At 56.2% G+C, this 19,735-nt stretch overlaps 2 protein-coding genes across 7 annotated transcripts; one reads left to right on the top strand and one right to left on the bottom strand.

Moving 5' to 3' along the window:
* Positions 1-20: 20 nt before the first annotated feature.
* TMEM191B (transmembrane protein 191B) lies at positions 21-8,925 on the top strand. Of its 6 annotated transcripts, none has more exons than XM_039510444.1 (11): positions 21-121; positions 1,035-1,274; positions 1,494-1,620; positions 2,305-2,355; positions 2,439-2,516; positions 3,213-3,339; positions 5,454-5,513; positions 5,720-5,784; positions 6,776-6,842; positions 7,740-7,786; positions 8,606-8,891. In XM_039510444.1, exons 2-11 carry the CDS (start codon positions 1,135-1,137, stop codon positions 8,741-8,743), a joined length of 900 nt encoding a protein of 299 aa, XP_039366378.1. In that variant the 5' UTR covers positions 21-121; positions 1,035-1,134; the 3' UTR covers positions 8,744-8,891. The 6 variants fall into 6 exon arrangements, with proteins under 6 accessions (XP_039366378.1, XP_039366380.1, XP_039366382.1 ...); XM_039510443.1 differs by having other exon boundaries at positions 43-121; positions 1,043-1,274; XM_039510445.1 differs by having other exon boundaries at positions 44-121; positions 1,043-1,274; positions 3,213-3,269; positions 8,606-8,925.
* A 3,844-nt stretch (positions 8,926-12,769) lies between these two features.
* On the bottom strand, positions 12,770-14,494 carry LOC120388493 (lysozyme C-like; the record flags this gene model as incomplete). Its single annotated transcript, XM_039510316.1, has 4 exons — positions 12,770-12,830; positions 13,463-13,541; positions 13,816-13,977; positions 14,470-14,494. Coding segments are annotated over 4 exons (327 nt in total), but the record flags the coding sequence as incomplete, so codon positions are not given.
* Between the last annotated feature and the right edge of the window lie 5,241 nt (positions 14,495-19,735).

Genomic DNA, 19,735 nt, shown 5'->3' with positions numbered 1-19,735 from the left:
ACCTCATAAAGCCCTGGGCAGCTCCTGGGGAGGGGCGGCAGCATGACCTCATAGAGCTCTGAGACGGGGAGCCACCCGGCAGGCCCAGAGGCTGGTGGAGGAGTGCGACCTGCCTGGGAAGGTGAGTGAATTTTCAGTGTCAGAAGAGCGGCTGTAGTAGGGCAGAGCAATGGGCCATCTCGCCCAGTATCCTGGCTCTGACAGTGGCCTCTACAAGAGTTTCAGGGGGAGTGCGCAGAACAGGGACATTCTGGAGATATCCCCCCATCTTCCACCCCCTGGCCATCAGAGATTTAGGGTCCCCCCACTAAGCATGAGGGTTGCTTCCAATAGCCATTGCTGGACCTGGCCTCCAGGAACGTACCCAGTTCTGCTCTGAACCCAGTTACGCCTTTGGCCCTCGTGACATTCCCCTGGCAGTGAGTTCCACAGGTTAACTGGATGCTGCATGAACAAAGTACGTCCTTCTGTTTGCTTTAAACCTGCCACCTATTCATTTCAGCGGGCGACCCCGGCTGTTTGCATGATGCAACGGGGGGAAACAATGTTTCCCTGTTCCCTTTCTCTGCACCCGTCATGATTTTAGAGCCCTGTATCTGACCCCCCGCGTAGTCCGTCTTTCCTAGTTCCTGACTGTTTACTCTCTGCTCCTACGACAGCCATTCCAAGTCCTTCGTTGTCCTTCTCTGAACTTTTCCCCGTCCCGGAACCGCAGGCAGCATTTCATGGTGGGGCGCACCATGGACTTATGGGGTGACACTATGATACTGTCTGGAATTCAAACCCAGCAGGGTGCGGGGTTCCCGGTCCCGAGTGCAGGTGAATAGATGTAGAGATCCGGGCGTGTACCCGCCATCCTTCGCCCAGGAGACAAGTGTACCGGGGCGCGGGTCTCATGAACGGGTCAGCAGATTGTAAAACAATGGGGGGAAAAGGTCTTTAGGGCGAGCGAAACGCTATGGGGACCTGGAAATCCCAGCTCTAGAAAGCGTGTTACGATGTTATTTTACGTGTAACCAGGTGTTTCCTTTCAGTCTCCCGGCTTCTTCTGGGATCCCTCTGCCCCACGGCCCGTCAGCCCCGCGCTCGCCCGCCTTAGCCCGCCCCATTGTGGTTTGTCACCACCAGGGCACCATGGACACGGACGACCTGAAACTGGCGCTGGAACGGCAGAGGGGAGAGAACAAGGAGCTGGTGGAAGCCCTGCTGCAGCTGGAGGCCGACTACGCCCAGCTGGAGCAGGAGCGAACGGAGGTGCAGGAGGAGGTGGGCAGGTGAGCAGGGAGGTGGGTAATTAACCAGTAGGACAACTGACCCAGGGTCGTGGTGGATCCTCCATTGCGGGCGGGATGGGATGTGTTTCTCCCACCTAGGAATTCTCTGGCCCGTATGATACAGGATGTGGGGTGAGAATGTCCCGTCGGGTCTGGGGCATCTCTGGATCACGCCCAGTTTGTGCCCGAACTCTTTTCTCCTTCTTTCGGGGTCGTCAGGCTGCGGAGAGCCACAGTCGCCGCGGAGGAGACAGATGGGGCTTGGGAGGAGCTGGACGCCACCAAATCCAGCCTGCTGTACGTCCAGCAGGAATTAAAGCTCCTGAAACGCCAGCGGGAGAGTTTGGTAAGGAGACGGGGAGGCCAATTCGAAGCTCCTACCCTGGTTGGCTTCTTTTACCCTGCTTCCCCCAGGGCCTGTCCCCACCCCATCTAGCCCAGCGTGCCAGCCTCCCATCTGAGCTCCTTGCTGGAATCCCACTACTGCCACCAGCTTCAGCCACGCTGAGTTTTCCCGATGGCATGACGGTTGGGAGATAGCGTGGCGCTGGGCAGAGCCATTTTTGGTCCCCCTGCTCTATCCCAGACGCTGTGTGACTGTCGGTGAGTCACTCTGTGCCTCAGTTTCCCCCTCTGTGACACAGCTGCTGGTAGGCCTGGTTCAGCTCATCCTATGATGGCAAACTGGGTTGTGGGAAAACGAGAAGTGTCTGACCGCTCTGTTTATCCGAGGGTTGCTACCTGTCCGGGTTTTACCTGGACAATCCGGTTTTTGGCTTCGGTGTCCGGGTACTATTTCGGGTTGCTAGATGCCTGGTTTTCAACTGGAAAGTCTGGTATAAAAGTCTGGTTACCACGGGCTGCGGGGGAAGGCGGAGAAGGGGCTTGGTCTCGGGGGGAGAGGCGGAGCAGGGGTGGAGCCTCAGGGGAAAAGGCGGGGCCTTGGGGAAAGAGGCGGGGCAGGGGGCGGGGCCTCAGGGGTCCGGTTGCCAGCCCTTAGGAAGGTGGCCACTTGAGTCTGTCCCCGCAGGAGGAGGAGAAGCAGGAGATGCGGGACACCATCCAGGAGCTGACGACAGAGGTAGGGCCGTGGCGGGTGCGCTCCGCCGGGGCGGGGGCCATTGGCCCGTTCGCTCTCACAGCGCCGCCTGTTTTCACCTGCAGAATCTCACCCTGACCAAGGGGAACTTCCGAGGCCACCAGCAGCTCTTGGAGGTGCAGCAAGCCGTGAAGCAGCTAAAGGTGAGCGGCCCCCAGCGTCTCCGTTCCCCCGGAGCCACTCAAAGCGGGAGTCCCCGGGGCGACCTCTCAGCGTGGGAGCTCCAGACCGGGACGCCGGAGGCCTGGGTTCTGGTCTCAGCTCTTCCCCAGCCCTGCTGTGTGACCTGGGGCAACTCACTGCTCCGCTCGGTGCCTCGGTTTCCCCTCACACGTTCTTTGGCCCAGGAAATTTCATTCACTTTGTGTCTGGGCAGCGCCTGGCGTGACGGGGCCCTGATCTGGGTCGGGGTCTGGGCGGCGCCCGGCACGGTGGGGCCCTGAGCGGGATCGGGCTCCTCTAGGCACAGCTGTTATACACCGTGCCAACCCTGCCCGGCTCTCTCTATCCAGGCTGGTGTTCAGTGCACCCCAGAGCTTCCCCCTTCCACATACAAACCCCACGCCGCTGGCTGTTACTGACCGGACCCCCGCCATGCACCGTCACTGCCCTGAGATTGCTCCCACGGCAGGAAAGACGTCCCCCACAGGGATGGGTGTTTGCCAGGCGCGGGGCCCCAGGTGTGGGTTTGGGTGGGGAGGTGGGGCTGACCCAGCAGGAGATGCCCATGTTCTGCGTAATTAATTGGGGCAGGGCGAGGCGAGAACGTGTGTGACAGCCCCCCCAGCCGCCCTGCCCCCTGGGCCCTGCCTCTCTTAAAGCGCTCGCCCTGTCACTAGGCGGATCTGCAGCGAGTCAAGGAAGAGAGAGACGCGCAGGGGAAGGAGCTGGCCAAGGTAAACAGGCCAAGATGTACATTTCTCGCTCACATTTCTCCTCCTGCCCAAGAACGGCCGCTTTGCCCAGGTGATTGTCTGTTCGCTGGCTGAGGCGTCAGTTTGCCTTTTGTCTCTGAGGAACGGGTACGAAGCCCAGGCGCCGACGCCGTGGGTGCTCCGGGTCTGACACGCCTTTGGTTTTTCCACTTGCGCATCAAGCAGCCGGGTCTTCCATGGTTTATTCCCGTGGTTCTCAAACTATTGCACTGGGGACCCCTTTCACGTAGCAAGCCTCTGAATACAACCCCCCTTCTACATTAAAAACACTTGTTTATATATTTGACACCATTATAAATGCTGGCGGCAAAGCGGGTTTGAGGTGGAGGCTGACAGCTTGCGACCCCCCCCATGTAATAACCTCACCACCCCCTGAGGGGGTCCCCCAGTTTGAGAACCCCTGGTTTATTCGGACGCAGTGGCACAAAAGCTGCATGGCGGGTCGAAACCGGGAGGGCAGCTTGTCGGGTCAGTGATAATGTGCTTGCTTGGAACGGGGGGATGAGGTCCAGATGTTTCACCATTCCCTAGCTGGAGCCAGAAACGTGTGGCGGTCATGTGCGGTCATGTGTGGCTTTTGCCATTTCAGGCGTGGTTGGTTTATGTTGTCTATAACCTACCAGATGGGACGTTCTGGGTAGTCTTTGGCGTGTTATTTTGTTGCTAATACAGAAAGCCACAGTAGAGGCATCGATTTTAAAGTTCCTGTGATAATTGGCATGGTCTGATTCAGCTGCTCATCCGTAAGTTGGGGAGGACAACTCCGTGTCCACATCTATCCAGCTGCGTACACCAGGGTCAAGGCCGATGTGCATAGCACTGGGGCTGTTGACCCAGACGTTGTTCCTTCTACCTTTTGGGTAATGTTGACGCAAGTCTTTGCTTTGGAGGCTACTTTCTTGAGGTGGTCATGGACGGGGCGAGCACGCGGTCAAAAACGACCCCATAATAGGTTGGCATTGGGTCATAACGCCCTGTTTCACCCCAAAACTTGACAGTCAGAGTGTTTCATGCGGTTCTGTTCTCAAGGTGGAAAGTAGAGACTCCCGATGTGCTTGGATTTGATCTTGGCCCCATTTATGGAAGTGCTCCTCCATGAGCTGAAGATCAGATGGAAGGGTCCCTTCACGGTCCTGAGTGCTACAGGCCTCGGTTGCGTGAGTCAAATCATTGGCATATGCAAACTTCTGCCCTATCGTTTCAGGCACATCACTTACATAGACGTTGAAGAGTGTTGGGGCAAGTAGCGTTCTCTATGGGATATCGTTCCTTCGCGGGATATTGTTCTTCATGGGGTATCGTTCCTCCATGTGGTATCATTCCTCCATGGGTCATTGTTCTCTATGGGGTATTGTTCCTACATGGGGTAACGCTCCTCCACAGGGTATTGTTCTCCATAGAGTCAAGTATCAGAGGGGTAGCCATGTTAGTCTGGTTCTGTAAAAGCAGCAAAGAATCCTGTGGCACCTTATAGACTAACAGACGTTTTGTAGCATGAGCTTTCGTGGGTGCATCCGAAGAAGTGGGTATTCACCCACGAAAGCTCATGCTACAAAACGTCTGTTAGTCTATAAGGTGCCACAGGATTCTTTGCTGTTCTCCATAGAGTATCAGTCCTCCATGGGGTATTGTTCTCCATGGGGTAACATTCCTCCATGGGATATTGTTCCTGAAAGTGGTATTGTTCCTCCATGGGTCATTGTTCTCCACAGGGTATTGTTCTCCATGGGGTATTGTCCTTTATGGGGTATTGTTCTCCATAGGGTATCATTCCTCCATGAGTCATTCTCCACAGGGTATTGTTCTCCATGGGTCATTGTTCTCCATGGGGTATCGTTCCTCCATGGGTCATTGTTCTCCACGGTGTATTGTTCTCCATGGAGTATTGTTCCTCTGTGGGATATTGTTCTCCATGGAATATTGTCCTTTATGGGGTATTGTTCTCCATAGGGTATCGTTCCTCCATGGGTCATTGTTCTCCACGGTGTATTGTTCTCCATGGGGTATTGTTCTCCACAGGTTATTGTTCCTCCATGCAGTATTGTTCTCCATGGCATATCATTACTTTGCCACTCCCCTGATGCCAGCTTGTTTTGTGTTGGTCACCAGGCTACCCCCAAACATTTGCCTGGGCTTCTTTTTCAGGAAAAGCTCCACTCCTCCGAGCTGACGGAGACGATTCGGGAGCAACGGGAGATCCAGGAGGTATTGGATTTTATTGCCGTACAAACCGTAACGCTCTGGAACAGCCCAGTTCGATGCACGGTACCCCGGGCGGTGCACATGGGGGGTGGGAGCTCTGATTGCAGGGGCCCTATGACAATTATGCCGGCTGGGACCGTCCAGGGGGCTGCCGTAGTGTGGGGCAGGAGACACAGTCGCACTCTTACTTCCTGACCTTTTATTTTAAGGTCCTTCAGAGCAAAATAAACCAACTGAAAGAAGAGCTGGAGGATTCGGAGCAGCAGAATGCGCTGTAAGTCAAAGGGTGGGGGCCAGACCCCCAGGTAGGGTCCATTGGCCATAGCTCTCTCGGAGTCAATGGGGCCAGACCCCCAACTGGGGTCAATGGGAAGTGGCTTCGTTGGAGTCAATGGGGCAGATCCCAGCCTGGGTCAATGGGATGTTGTTCCATTGGAGTCAATATCCCAAATGCCCCATGATCCTTTGTGCACAAACCCAAGTGTTTGGCATCCCTAATTCTAGTTTTGGGCTCTGGCACTTTGAGAACACTGGACTTGGCTGAAATGTGGCCAAATGATGGAATATGTATCCTATTTTCACCTGACCCCGTTGACCCAGGCCAGATGTCCAGTAAGAGCCCCCGTGTGTTTGACGAAGGATCCTGGCTATCGCAAATGTCTATGACGATTAATGAGCTAGTGACCCGTTGAGAGAGGTTTTTAGCTTATTAGGAATGACTCATTGTCCGATGCGTTTTCTAGAAGAAGGACTTAGTCCTGGAGACCTTCGGCTGGTTGAGCAGGGGAGCTGAGATACCCAAAAATGAAAGCTACCCATAGATTCGTTATGGTGAAGGAATCATCTTTGGCCCAAGGACGAAATATAAAGAGTCTTTTCTGGGAGTGACTCCAATCTTCGGGATAGGCTCCCGCTCAAAGTGGGGATGCCCCAGCTGGGTCGTTCAGGGGTGGTCCAATAAAAAGATCTGATCTTGTCTCGAGAGACGTAGTTAAGCCGAGCTTACCCTCTCGCGGAGGTGGGTTTAGCTAGAGACGGGAGAACCCATCCTGCCGTTGGAGTAAGTGTCTAACTGGGAGCCCAGCAGTGTAGCTGTCAGGCGGATTGGGGACCACGTCACCGACCCGTCCGTGTTCGTCTTTGCCCACCGATCTTTGAGGAATTCATTTCCAACTGAGCCCGATCCGTTCGCCTCTTCTGAAGCCCAGATCCGAGTGGGAACCCGACGCCACGGACCTCCAACGTCTCCCTCTTGCTTTTCACAGCCAGAAGCTAGAACAGGGCGAGGAGCTCTCCGGGTCGTTGCTGTGCGAGATAGTGGAAGCCAAGCTGGTAAGGAACGGGGCCCCTAAAACGCCGGGGAGCCGGGCTTGGCAGTGAGAGCCAGGCTGTGATGCTGGCAGAGAGTCTGCCCCACAATGAAGCCCCACGTTCCCGGGGGAGGAGAGCCCAGGATCAGCCCGGGGAGGAATCGGGAGCCTGGTGGTTCCTGAATATGGGTCCGGCTGCCAATTCCCAGCTGTGCCCAGCGACGTCACAGATCATCCTGGGCCAGGCTGGGAACGTGGGTCTCATCTGTGTGAATGGAGAGAGAAAAACCTTCCGTTGGTCTTGTCTGTTTAGACAGTGAGCTTTTAGGGGCAGGGACTGTCTCTCATTCTGGGTCTGGGTAGTGCCCAGCATGACGGGGGGCCCTGATCTGGGTCAGGGTCTGGGCAGTGCCTGGCGCGATGGGGGGCCCTGATCCCGGTCAGGGTCTGGGCAGCGCCTAGCCCGATGGGGGGCCCTGATTTCGGTCGGGGTCTGGGCAGAGTCCGGCCCGATGGGGGGGCCTGATCCCGGTCAGGGTCTGGGCAGCGCCTGGCCCGATGGGGGGCCTTGATCTCGGTCAGGGTCTGGGCAGAGTCCGGCCCGATGGGGGGCCCTGATCTGGGTCGGGGTCTGGGCAGCGCCTGGCGCGATGGGGGGCCCTGATCTCAGTCAGGGTCTGGGCAGCGCCTGGCGCGATGGGGGGGCCTGATCCCGGTCAGGGTCTGGGCAGCGCCTGGCCCGATGGGGGGGCCTGATCCCGGTCAGGGTCTGGGCAGCACCTGGCGCAATGGGGCGTCGATCTTGGTCAATTTCTCTGCAGCGCCCAGCATGCAATGGGGGGCCCGGATTTCCACGGGGGTCCAGGCCCTGCTGCAATACAAACGCTAATAAAACTTCCCACTGGGGGCTATTCTGCAGGAGAATCGACTGGTGGCGAAGAGACGCGGCATCACCTACTGGCTGTGGTGAGCGCAGTGTTCGCATCTCGGGGGGTCAGGACACCTGGGTTCTTGCCATCAGTTAATGCACAATACAGTGGCCGGACTGCATCACTTCTTTCTTTCTTTCTTTCTTTCTTTCTTTCTTTCTTTCTTTCTTTCTTTCTTTCTTTCTCCAGTCGATTCAGGGCAGGTCCCAGCTGTGGCTCAGTTATTATTTCTTGGTTTATTACTGGTGCAGTCATTTCCCTAATTGTTGATTATTTATTCCCTGCTGGAATTATGCCAGGGCTTTTTCCCCATTGGCAGACGTTAATCAGCAAGTCCACAGGGATATGGCTAAAAGGAATCAGCCCATCTAGCCTGGTATCGCGTCTCCAACAGAGGTGCCACACACCCCCTAGTGGGCGGTGCTGGAATAACCCGCCCATCGGGGCCCATGCTGCCTCACCCCCATTGGTTTGAGGTCGGCTCCTGCCCTGCGTCAGGAGGGTTTTGATACCCTCCACGGCTCTGGAGCCGGATCCCCAGCTCCGGCTCTTCGGTGTCACGCCGCTGACTCCAGAGATTGACACCCGCTGGGGTTCTGGGCCGAGGTTTCCATCCCATCAGGTGTGTCGGTCTGAAAGCGACGCTGCAGCTTGACCACACATCCTGGGGCTGGGTAAAGAACTAGCTGCGGGTGCGGGTGGGATCTCCAGCCAGGGATACGTGGTGAGATCCAAATGGCCCCTTGTGGCCTTAAAACCCAGGAACATCACATCAACATCCAGTTCCTGTCTGGAGCCCCATTGAGATCCAGTGGTGGGGAGTTCCGCAGTCGCTCTGATCTCTCTTTCCCCGCAGGACGCTGGCCTCCCTCTACATCTGGCTGCAGCTCCTCGCCGGCTCCCTCGTGGCCACGGCCGTCCTCTACACATACTTCTTCGACGGGGAGTTCATCTACCGCACGCTGCCGCTGGTGCTTTCGGAGCACAGCTATGACCAGCTGGCTTCTGGCCTGGGTGGCCACCTCACCCTGCACAGCCAGGGGCTCCTGCCCTTCTGAGCTCCCTGGCCACGGCTGGCTGTGGTGCCGCGGGCTATTAGTGTGGGGGGGGGGGTGCATGTGCATCTGGAGGAAAACCCAGTAGATGCCCCTGGGTGATTAAACTATTTAACTGCCATGTGTTCTCTACTGTGCCTCCCACATCTCGGTGAGGTCACTGCATCCCACCCCTTCTCCTGTGGGGCTGATCCTACCCCACAGGCTTCGGTGAACAATCTAGTGCTTCCCAGGCACAGGCTGTTGTGAACCCCAGCCCTGTCTCTCAGGGGGCAGCTCTCCTGCTCCAGGCTATGGGGAGGCAGGGGAAACTGAGGCACATGAGCAGGCGTCTCGGAGTCTCTCCCCCATCTGGAGATACATCAACTCCCCAGTACCTGGTAAGTGCCCTGGGCCCAGCAGGGGCAAGAGACCCAGTTGTGGGGGAAGGCTGCAGCTCTTACTTACCAGGCATGTCCTGACTCCATCCCCTGGTGGCACCAGGTGGTAGGAAGGATGGTTGGGTGGGTGGAAGGAGGGATGGATGGAAGGATGGATGGATGGATGGATGGGTGGACGGATGGATAGAGGGGAGGGATAGGTGGATGGATGGATGTGTGGGTGGAAGAATGAGTGGGTGGATGGATGGATAGGTAGATGGATAGATGGAGGATGGGTGGATGGATGGATAGATGGGTGAGTGGGCGGATGGAAGGATGGATGGATAGATGAGTAGATGGAGGATGAAAGGATAGATGGATGAATGGAGGATGGAAGGATGGGTGAGTGGAAGGATGGATGGATGGATGGATGGGTGAGTGGGTGGGTGGGTGGATGAAAGGAAGGATGGATAGATGGGTGGGTGGGTGGAAGGATGGATGGATGGATGGGTGAGTGGGTGGATGGAAGGATGGATGGGTAGATGGATGGATGGAGGATGAAAGGATGGATGGATGGATGGATGGATGGATGTGTCAGTGGAAGAATGGATGGATGGATGAGTGGATGGAGGATGAAAGGATGGATGGATGGATGGATGGATGGATGGAGGATGGATGGATGGGTGAGTGGATGGATGGAAGGATGGATGGGGAGATGGATGGATGGAGGATGGATGGATGGGTGAGTGGGCGGATGGAAGGATGGATGGGGAGATGGATGGATGGAGGATGAAAGGATGGATGGATGGATGGATGGATGGATGGATGTGTCGGTGGAAGAATGGATGGATGGATGAGTGGATGGAGGATGAAAGGATGGATGGATGGATGGATGGATGGAGGATGGATGGATGGGTGAGTGGGTGGATGGAAGGATGGATGGGGAGATGGATGGATGGAGGATGAAAGGATGGATGGATAGATGGGTGGGTGGGTGGAAGGATGAGTGAGTGGGTGGAAGGATGAGTGGGTGGTTGGATGGATAGGTAGATGGATGGATGTGTGGGGGGAAGGATGGATGGATGAGTGGGTGGATGGAAGGATGGATGGGGAGATGGATGGATGGATGAATGTGTCGGTGGAAGGATGGATGGATGGATGAGTGGATGGAGGATGAAAGGATAAATGGATGGATGGAGGATGGATGGGGAGATGGATGGATGGAGGATGAAAGGATGGATGGATAGATGGATGGATGGGTGGGTGGGTGGAAGGATGGATGGGGAGATGGATGGATGGAGGATGGATGGATGGGTGAGTGGATGGATGGAAGGATGGATGGGGAGATGGATGGATGGAGGATGAAAGGATGGATGGATAGATGGGTAGGTGGGTGGACGGATGGATGGACGGGTGAATGGGCGGATGGAAGGATGGATGGGTAGGGAGATCAATGCACCAGATTCTACATGGGTGGAGGGAGGGATCGGCGGGTGCGCCTATAGATGCCGTATCCCAGAGGTGCTGTCTCCAACGCCCTACATAACAATAAGGCCCCTTCTCCAGCTCGTTGCCAGGGCTCTGTTCGATGCTCTCACCCTCTCCTCCCCCACAGACCCCAGACGCCACATGGGGAGCAGCAGGAACGTCTCTGGCATCTTCTGGCTTTGTGCTGTTGGGTTTCTTGTCCCAGCCAGAGCTTCGGCACCTGCTCTTTGCCCTCGTCCTCATCGAAGAGCCGAGATTCAAGTGATACTGAGCCAGAGAAAAAGGCACCGCCAAACCGATCTGAACCAGGCTTATCTAGTGACTGACACGGCATTGTCACATGGTACTTTGCGGCGTTGTTGTAGCCACGTCTGTCCCCCCCCATCTATCTTTGCCAATTGTTGTATGTGGTGTCGGAGCTACGTCAGTCTCACCTTGTCCAGCTTTGCCGATTGCTGTTGGAGCCGGGTTAGTCCCACCCTGTCTTTCCCGAGTCTTGTCTGCAGTATTGTAGCTGCGTCTGTCCCACCCTGTCTGTAGTAAGAGGAGGCCCTAAGATATAAACCTTGGTATCAGAGGCCCGATATGAGGCCTGAACTAAAGTGATGGTCAAGACTTTGCTGACATAAAGCAAAGTGAAGCTGTGAGCCAGAGGCAGGCCCTGCTCACAGGAGCTGGCAAGGAAAGGGCTGATGCTGCAAGAAGATACGGACCTAAAAGGTTCTGGGCACCAGATATCAGAACATTCACATACTCGTACACGCCACACAAATAACAAGGAACAGGCTGAGCCATCCCAATGACCGGGCCAAAAGGGGAATATGATGGATAGAGTTGTTTTGTTCAAACCAGCATGTACAAGGTGAGGGGCAGCACCTTTCTACGTAGAGGGGTTGTACCGTGCTACGTAGAGGGGTTGCACCTTGCTGCGTAGAGGGGTGGCACCTCATACGTCAGGAGTGATGTGTAGCTTGTTTGTACCTGTGTGTAAGATGCATCCCTGGGGCGGTGTCGTTGTCCGACCGAGGGGGCAGTGAAAAGTCCCGCCACTGACTGAGCCGGGTCCATTGCCAAGAGGCACTTTCTCGTAGGATGCCCTGAGTTAGGCTAAGAAACCTACAGGGAACTGCCAGTGTGTCCGAGGTCACAATAAACCTAGTCAACGTGACTTTGCATCTTACTAGACTCTGTGGTTATTGGGGGTGCTCGTCGGGTCTGCTGTGTCCGCTATCTGCAGCCATCCCTGGCTGGGCTGGGCGTCCCTAGTTATTATCAGCCTCCTCGCTTCACTGATCTGCAGTGTGACTGACAGGGATTATAGACCCCACTCCCGGCCAAGAGGTGCGGAGAGAACCCAGGAGTCCTGGCTCCCAGCCCCACCCCGCTCTAACCACTAGACCCTGCTCCCCTCCCAGAGCCGGGGAGAGAACCCAGGCGTCCTGGCTCCCAGCCCCCCTGCTCTAACCACTAGACCCTGCTCCCCTCCCAGTGCTGGGGAGAGAACCCAGGCGTCCTGGCTCCCAGCCCCCCTGCTCTAACCACTACACTCCACTCCCCTCCCAGAGCTGGGGAGAGAACCCAGGCATCCTGGCTCCCAGCCCCAACACAATGATTCAAATGCTCCTCCCCCAGACATGATGCCCCTGCCCACCAAACAAGGACGCGTCGCTCTTGGTGCAGCAGTTCAGTGTTTATTGGGGACAGGGGAGGGGGTCACAGCCCCCCCATGTCTGGGCGCTTTGGGGATGCAGCCCCTGTGAGGCCAAGACCGGGCTGGAGTCAACCAGGCCTCTAGGGCGGCTTCTGCGGTGGGGCCTGAGACCACTGCCAGGCCTCTGCTGTTCAGCCCCCTTGCGCCAATGGCCGCCCATCCCCACGTGGGCCTCGCTGACTGTGGTCTGCCGGCCCCCCTGCCATGTCCGGCCCCTTGCCAGCTCCCTGGCCCCCTGCCCTGCCCCTCTGGCCCCTGCCCCCTCAAGCTGCCATTAATCCCTGTACTTAGCTGTCCCCACAATATCTATCCAGCCCCCGCCACCCCTTTAGCCCCATCTGCACCCCTCTGTCTACCCCTCCATCCCATGCCCCACCCCCAGCTGTCGGTGCGGCTGGCTCTGGGTTCTAGCATCCCTTGACGTACGGCCGCAAATCCTTCCCCCTGCAGCGGTTCCTCCACGCGACCCTGCAGAGAAGAGCAGAGAGTGAGTCAGGGGGAGAAGGGGCCAGCGGGCCGGTGCCCTGGCCGTGCCCGTGGCCAGCTGGACGTGGTGCATCTGGTCCTGGTGGAGAGGGCAGGCGTGGCAGAGAGGGGTGGGTGGCGTGGGACCCTACACTCTATCAGTGTCAGGGGGCCTGGGAGGTGATTGGGGTCTAGTGGTCAGAGGGGGACAGAGCTGGGACCCAGGACTCCTGGGTTCTCTCCCCAGCTCTGAGAGGGGAGTGGGGTCTAGTGGTCAGAAGGGGACAGAGCTGGGACCCAGGACTCCTAGGTTCTCTCCCCAGCTCTGAGAGAGGAGTGGGGTCTAGTGGTTAGAGCGGGGGGCTGGGAGCCAGGACTCCTGGGTTCTTTCCCTGGCTACAAGAGAGGAATGGGGTCTAGTGGTTAGAGTGGGGGGGCTGGGAGCCAGGACTCCTAGGTTCTCTCCCCAGCTCTGAGAGGGGAATGGGGTCTAGTGGTTAGAGCAGGGGAACCAGAACTCCTGGGTTCTACACCCAGCTCTCTCCACTTGCTGCTTCCCTCCTGGGACCACCTGGGCCATTTCCCATTCCTACCCCACACTTCCTCCCTGCCCCCCCGGTACCAGTGAAACTCACCAGGGCGTGAGGCCACGCGCCCGCTGTGCGATGAGCTTAGCACATTTGATGTCATCCGTGATATTGTCATCCAGGAACTCTGGGGGGCAGAGAGACGGGTGGGGTGAGCCGGGGGCATGGGGAGGGTGTGGGGACTGAGGGAGGTGTGGGGGGGTAGATCCGTGGGTGGGTGGATGGATGGACAGATGGAGGGACATGAGGTGTGAGGCCTGGACCCACACGGATGGAGTGGTGGGTGGGTGGGTGGATGTGGAGGGGCCAGAGTGGGGAATGGATGGATGGAGAGTGAAGGGTGCAGGGGTTGGCATGGCCGTGTCGGGTGGGTCCCTGCCCCCCTTCCCTGCCCCTCTTACTGCTGCAGTTGATGCGGCAGCCGTTGCTGGCCCCCGGCGTCCGCCCGTCGTAGCACCAGTACTTGCTGTTGATCTGGAAGATCCCGTAGTCTGAGCTGCCGTCCTTGTTGCGGTTGATGGCCCCGGTGTTGTAACTGCTCTCGTGCTTTGCCAGGCAGACCCCTGCGTGCGGAGAGAGGCAGGGTGAGGGGTGGGGGGGGAGACCCTTCCTGGCCGGGCCCCTGGGGGCTCGATCCGCAACCCGCCGCTCAGCGGCTGCCTAACCCTGGAGGTGCCTAACTCCCCTGGGCCCCCTGCCCTTCCATCCGCCTCCCCAGCTCTATACTGGGCCAGGCGCGCGGATGCCAGGGGCAGCCTTGTGCCTAGTGGTTAGAGCACGCGGACGGCGGGTTGGAAATCTAGGGTCCTTCCTCGCCCCCCACACCTGCCGCGGAAAAGGGATTTTGAATGGGTGTGGGAGGGAGAACGCCCTGGCCGCTGGGCCACACCGTATAGCAGAGGGGGCCCCAGGGCAGGGGGACTGCACCCTGGGTCCCCCCTAAGAGCTGGCTGGGAGCGAGTGTCGGCCCTTTAATTCTTTGCGAGGACCTGGGCGTGGGAGCCCTGGGGGGAGCTGGCCCCGGGAGCGGTGGGTAGATGGGGGCAGCTACTCACAATCAGCCACCGTTCTCCTGACGAATCACGTGCGTGCCTCAGTTTCCCCCCCCCTGCCCCCTGTGGGCTGCACTGCCACTTAGGGGGGTGGGAGAGGGCGGTTGACTCCCTGCAGAAGCCCAGAGATGGAGGTGGGATGGGCCCCGGGGTGTCTCAGGTCCAGGTCAATGAGTCTCTCCCTCCCAATCTCTGTGCATGGTAGTTTGGAGCGTTTCACAGAGCTCTGCGCTCACGCCGGGTCAGGGAGGTGAATCTAGGAACAGCTTCCCTTAGCTTGGGACAAACATCCGGTTAATGACCCCAAACTCCCGCTGAAAGCCATCAGCCGCTCCTCCTCCGCCCCCGGCTCCCGTCCCCAAGGGCCGCGGCTGCTAACGACGCCCAGAGCGGCAGGGAACCGTTACCGGTAACTAAGCCGCTGGGGATGGATCACAGCGGGAAGCAGGGGGGTAGCCCAGGGGAGGCCTTGCTGCCTTCCCCGTCTCTGTCTGCTCCCGCGAGCCCCACGCCTGGTGCTTGAGCTCCCCCCTGCGCTCTTAGCTCAACACGCCTTGGCCAAAAGTCCTTGGGACAAACGAACCCGAACCCCAAGACAGACCCGACAAACTCACGACACCAAGGCTGGCAGGAGGCTGTTTAGTCACCAAGAAGGAGGTGGGGGGGGGGGACATGTGAGATTGTGACCAAGTGGGGATTTTGGGAATGGTTTTTGTAGGCGGCCCATGCGTGCCTCAGTTTCCCCCCTTTTGTGCGTTGCTGCCCAGTGTGTCTGTGGGAGGGGACAGGGTTGAGTTTGCTCTCAGGACAGGTGAAGACCCGGCGGGGTGTGTTTGCATCGCCAGGCTGTGTGGGTGGACTGAACCAAGCCGTGACAGGCTCTGTTTACACGGCAGGGTTAGCCCAGGGTGAGTAGAACTGGAGCAAGCAGATGCTGGGTTTGTTAACCCAGGGCTTGAGCGGCTGCACTCATGGGTAAGCCCAGGAATTGTGGAACGTCGGGTCCCAGTCTACAGCCACGTTGCATTACGCCAGCCTGCGTCCAGCCACCCTTGATCCAGGTTTCCCAGCCCCCTCCCAAAACGTGACCGTCCCCCAGACTCGATGGACCAGAGGACAAAGGAAGTCGGGATTGTGGGATGCTTTTGGCGGACTCCCCAGTAGGGCCGTGTCCACATGGCAAAGCAATAATGCTTGAACCCTGGCTCCTGGCTTGACTCACCCCTCGTGGGGTCCTGGGACAGTGGGGTCCCCTCTGTTCTCCAGCCAGTGATCCCTTTCACACCACTTTGCTGTGCGAGACACCACTCCTGGTCTGCTCACACTCAGCCTCCAATGTGTAAATCACGCCCCGGATCTACTGCCAGCCATGCAGGAATAACCCTGCAGAGCGACACGGCCCCCCAGCACTGTACGGCGTTCACCGCCCAGCATCCTCTTGGACAACATGAGCTCGTCCATAGCCCGTCATTTCATTAACAGAAAACGAGCGGCACAAGGAGTCCCCCGGACACTTCCGTCCAAACCCACACAGGTGTCGCTAAAACAAGAAAAGTTTCTTAACTCCAGACCGACAGAGGGTAAATTGATTACAAGTAAAGAGGCGTAAAAGTCAGAGTTGGTTACAAAGACATAAAAGGTCAAAACGCAAACTAATCTCTTCACTGAACAAGTGATGTGAACTTAAAGTGAAAGGGTCTCTCTCTCTCTCATCACATGTTCTTTTGTGGGCTTACCGGCTGGATCTTTCAGCCAGGATCACTCCCCAATCCAACGTCTTTTAAGTCAATGCCATGAGTAGAGATGAAGGGAGAGAGAATTTGTGGCCTCTGTTCCTCAGTTTTATCCTTTTCCTCTTTGAGAATCATCCCCAGCTGGGGTTCAGCAGACAGGAACTTCCAGATGCTCTTTTTGCCAGGATATAACTTTGCCACTCACATATTGCTTTCTGCCAAAGAATGGCCGCTTAACCAGGCGATGGCCCGTTTGACACCTGGCTGAGGCATCAGTTTACATTTTGTCTTTGAGGAACTGGTTTGAGCCTGCTTTCCTAAACTTGGAACGTGGCTCAGAAATGTCATACAGCGGAATCATATAACTTTACATGCAATGTTGTTATACATATTTTACAAGGCCACTAATGTTCAGCAGATTATGAGTTTTCAAATGATGTCACACAATGCATACTTGGTACAAAATGTATCATAGTCTTGAAGAAAGGATGAATGCACTGAGGGCGATTTGTGTGTCGAAAGAAAGAGGTTAGGTTTGCCCTTGACTTTGAGCCCTGGGTTTTCCCTGCAGTGCAGACATTCCCTTAGGAACTGGTTGAAACCGACCTGGACTAACAAGGTGCCTAGACCATGACTAAATAATTAAGATTTCCAAAGGGGTCCGCACCTCCATCTGAAATTTTTTGGGGGTCTGCAAATGAAAAAAAGGTTAAAGAACCACTGGGCTAGACAGCCAAGATTCCCCCAGTCTGAGGACACAGGGCTGGAAGGTGCGAGGCAGTGAAGCCGCTGGACCTGCCCTAAAGGAAGAGTGAGACCCCCTTCTTTTCAGACTAGCACATGGAAGGGCTCCCCCTGAGAGACTGTCCCAAAGTTGGTCCTGGTGGGCAGCTCAGACCTTGTTAAGATGCATAAGCATGGGGAGACGTATTACAGGGTATACCTATGGCATCATGGATTAATATTGACAGTCGCATCCCTGACCATCTTGCCTAATAGCCATCACTGGATTTATCCTCCACCAATGTCTCTCATTCTATTTTGAGCCTGGTTCTTCTCTTGGCTTCCACAACATCCTCCAGCAGTGAGTTCCATGGGTTGACTGTGCATCCACAGAGTCAAAAACCACAGGGACAAGGGACATCACCGCGGCAGGAGCTAGTCCTGGCTACGAATAACGACAAAAGTTTGCGGTCGGCATCATAGAGTGTCGGGAAAGGTTCCTTGGCAAGGGAGCTTTCATGACTGTTTGAATCCTGGTTCTTGTGGACCCAGCCGACTGATGCTGAGCTGGCCAGGCTCACAAAAACCAGGGTCCAACTGTTTGCTCTTCGAGAGAAGGGGGAAACCGACTTTATTAGCTAGGGAAGTCGCTATATAGAAGGCTAGCCTTGTGTTGTGTGATTCTTGTCTTGTCTTGTAACCGTTCTCTCTCGTGGCTCATGGAAATCCTGGTTCTTTCTTAAATGAGCCATCTTTGGTTTTATTAGAAGTGCTCACGGGTGGTGACCAGGAGCTGGGAGGGTGGGGAGATAAGGGAAAACGGGTAAACTGAGGCACGCTGCACCTTTGGGGGGGAAAGGAAGTGGAATTTCTGTGAGTTGCCAGTTTCAGGGGAGCGATTCAGAGGACTCGGAGACTGGCTGCCCTCTGATGGTCCATGGGGAGATCTCCTAAGATGACAGGAGTCCCCCTGAGCCTGCCAGCTTTGGGGGCATCTTGGTTAAGCGTTAATAGCTGTTTTCTCAGTCACTGTCTCCCAGGGGCTAATTAAGGCCGGCTCTGCTGCCCCCAGGGCCCGGTTTCTGGAGTTCATCTTTATGGATGGGTGGCCGTTCCTCTGCACATGCTGGGAGAAGGCAGGCGCCTGGCATCCTTGTCTGAGGTGAGGCTGCATATCGAGGATGGGGGGACGGCAGGGGAGAGTTTGGGATTGCAATGCAGTCTGGATGAGGGGGTGAGGGTGGGAGCTGGGGGGCAGGGACTGGGGGAGCAGGACAGCAAAGGGAAAAAAAAATCCATGTCCTGTGCGTCCATCTGTCCTTCCTTCCCCTGGTATCTGGGCGCTGAACAGAAAGATGTTCCCCACCCAGATTTGCCTCTGGCAGTCCCTCACCCAGCCCCGGCCCCTCCATCTCCACCCTTTTGCATCGCCCTGTCTAGCCAGACGCTTTGATGGTGCCTGGGGAAGGACCCCATGTGCTGGTGGGTCCCTGCTCAGCAGACCCTTGCTTGCTGAATGGAGCTCGGTCTCCAATCTTCATCCTTCCCCACGCACGAGGGGATGGGGGCTCTCAGGACGCCCGGAGCTATCTCTGCCTTGTCACCTTCAGCATGAGCATCAATTTCCTGGGGAGACCGCGTCTCCGCGTAGTGACCAGCTCAGACCGAGAGCTCAGAGGGGGGACGTGTTTCGTACCCAGGCCCCTGAAAAAGAGCCGTGAAAAATGGAGCCTTTTCATCAAACCTTTCCCAGACTTTTCATGGACAGAAGGGGCCATTTCCCACAATACCCTTGGGTGACCATATCGAAGTCAGTTGAATTCTCTTTGGTGTCCTTTGCATTCATTGCAAAGGTTCTGCATTACTAGGGCCCGAGATGACATGACACCTTTCTAAGGGGGCAGGTGGGATGGGACGTGTTATGGCCGGAAGATGAAGCTAGATGAAATTGGCCTGTAAACAAAAGAGTAAATTTATAACCATGAGTGTAGTTAACAATGGGCACCATCTACTGATGGGCGCCGTGGATTCACCACCCCTGACAGTTTTTCAGCTGAGATGGGATGTTTTTCAAAAAGATCCGAGCTAGAAATTACATCAGGGAAGATATCTAGAGGTGGCTGTCAGCTTTTCCAGACGAATGGACCCCTTTCAGGAATCTGATTGGTCTTGCCTCCCGCCAAGTTTCCCCTCACTTAAAAACGACTTGCTTCCGAAATCAGATGTAAAAATACAGACGTGTCACCGGCCGCTATGGTGACAAATTGCTGACGTTCTCATTTTTACCATCTAATTATCAAATAAATCCACTGAAATATAAATCCTGTAATTGCATTTCAGTGTATAGCACAGAGAGCAGCATAAACAAGTCACTGTCTGTATAAAATTTTAGTTTGGACGGAGTTCCCTCGTGCCTTTTCTGTAGCCTGTTGTAAAATTAGGCAAATATCTAGATGAGCTGATGCACCCCCCTGGAAGACCTTAGTGTACCCCCAGGGGTGCATGTCCCCCTGGTTGCGAACCACTGCGCTAGAGGTGGCCACGAACCCACCCGTCTACGCATCGATGAGAAAACACTTCAAAAGCCCAGATGAAGTGATACGTCAGATAAGAACAGAAACGTGGCCAAGCAGTGTCAAGAGGCTTGCATGGGGGATCTCTAAGAAGACGTAAATTCCAGTTATGTATAAAACCCGCCCCAGCCTTTTGAAGCTGTGCCCTGAAGCTACACCCTGCTGATAGGTCGGTGGTCGTGGTCTGTTATGAACTTGCTAAGTTTGAAGGACAGACCCCAACCAGGGCCCTGGGGCGAT

Source organism: Mauremys reevesii, linkage group 22 (genome assembly GCF_016161935.1).
Source record: "Mauremys reevesii isolate NIE-2019 linkage group 22, ASM1616193v1, whole genome shotgun sequence".
In the NCBI taxonomy this organism is placed as follows: domain Eukaryota; kingdom Metazoa; phylum Chordata; order Testudines; family Geoemydidae; genus Mauremys; species Mauremys reevesii.
This window is presented reverse-complemented; position numbering and strand designations above follow the sequence as displayed.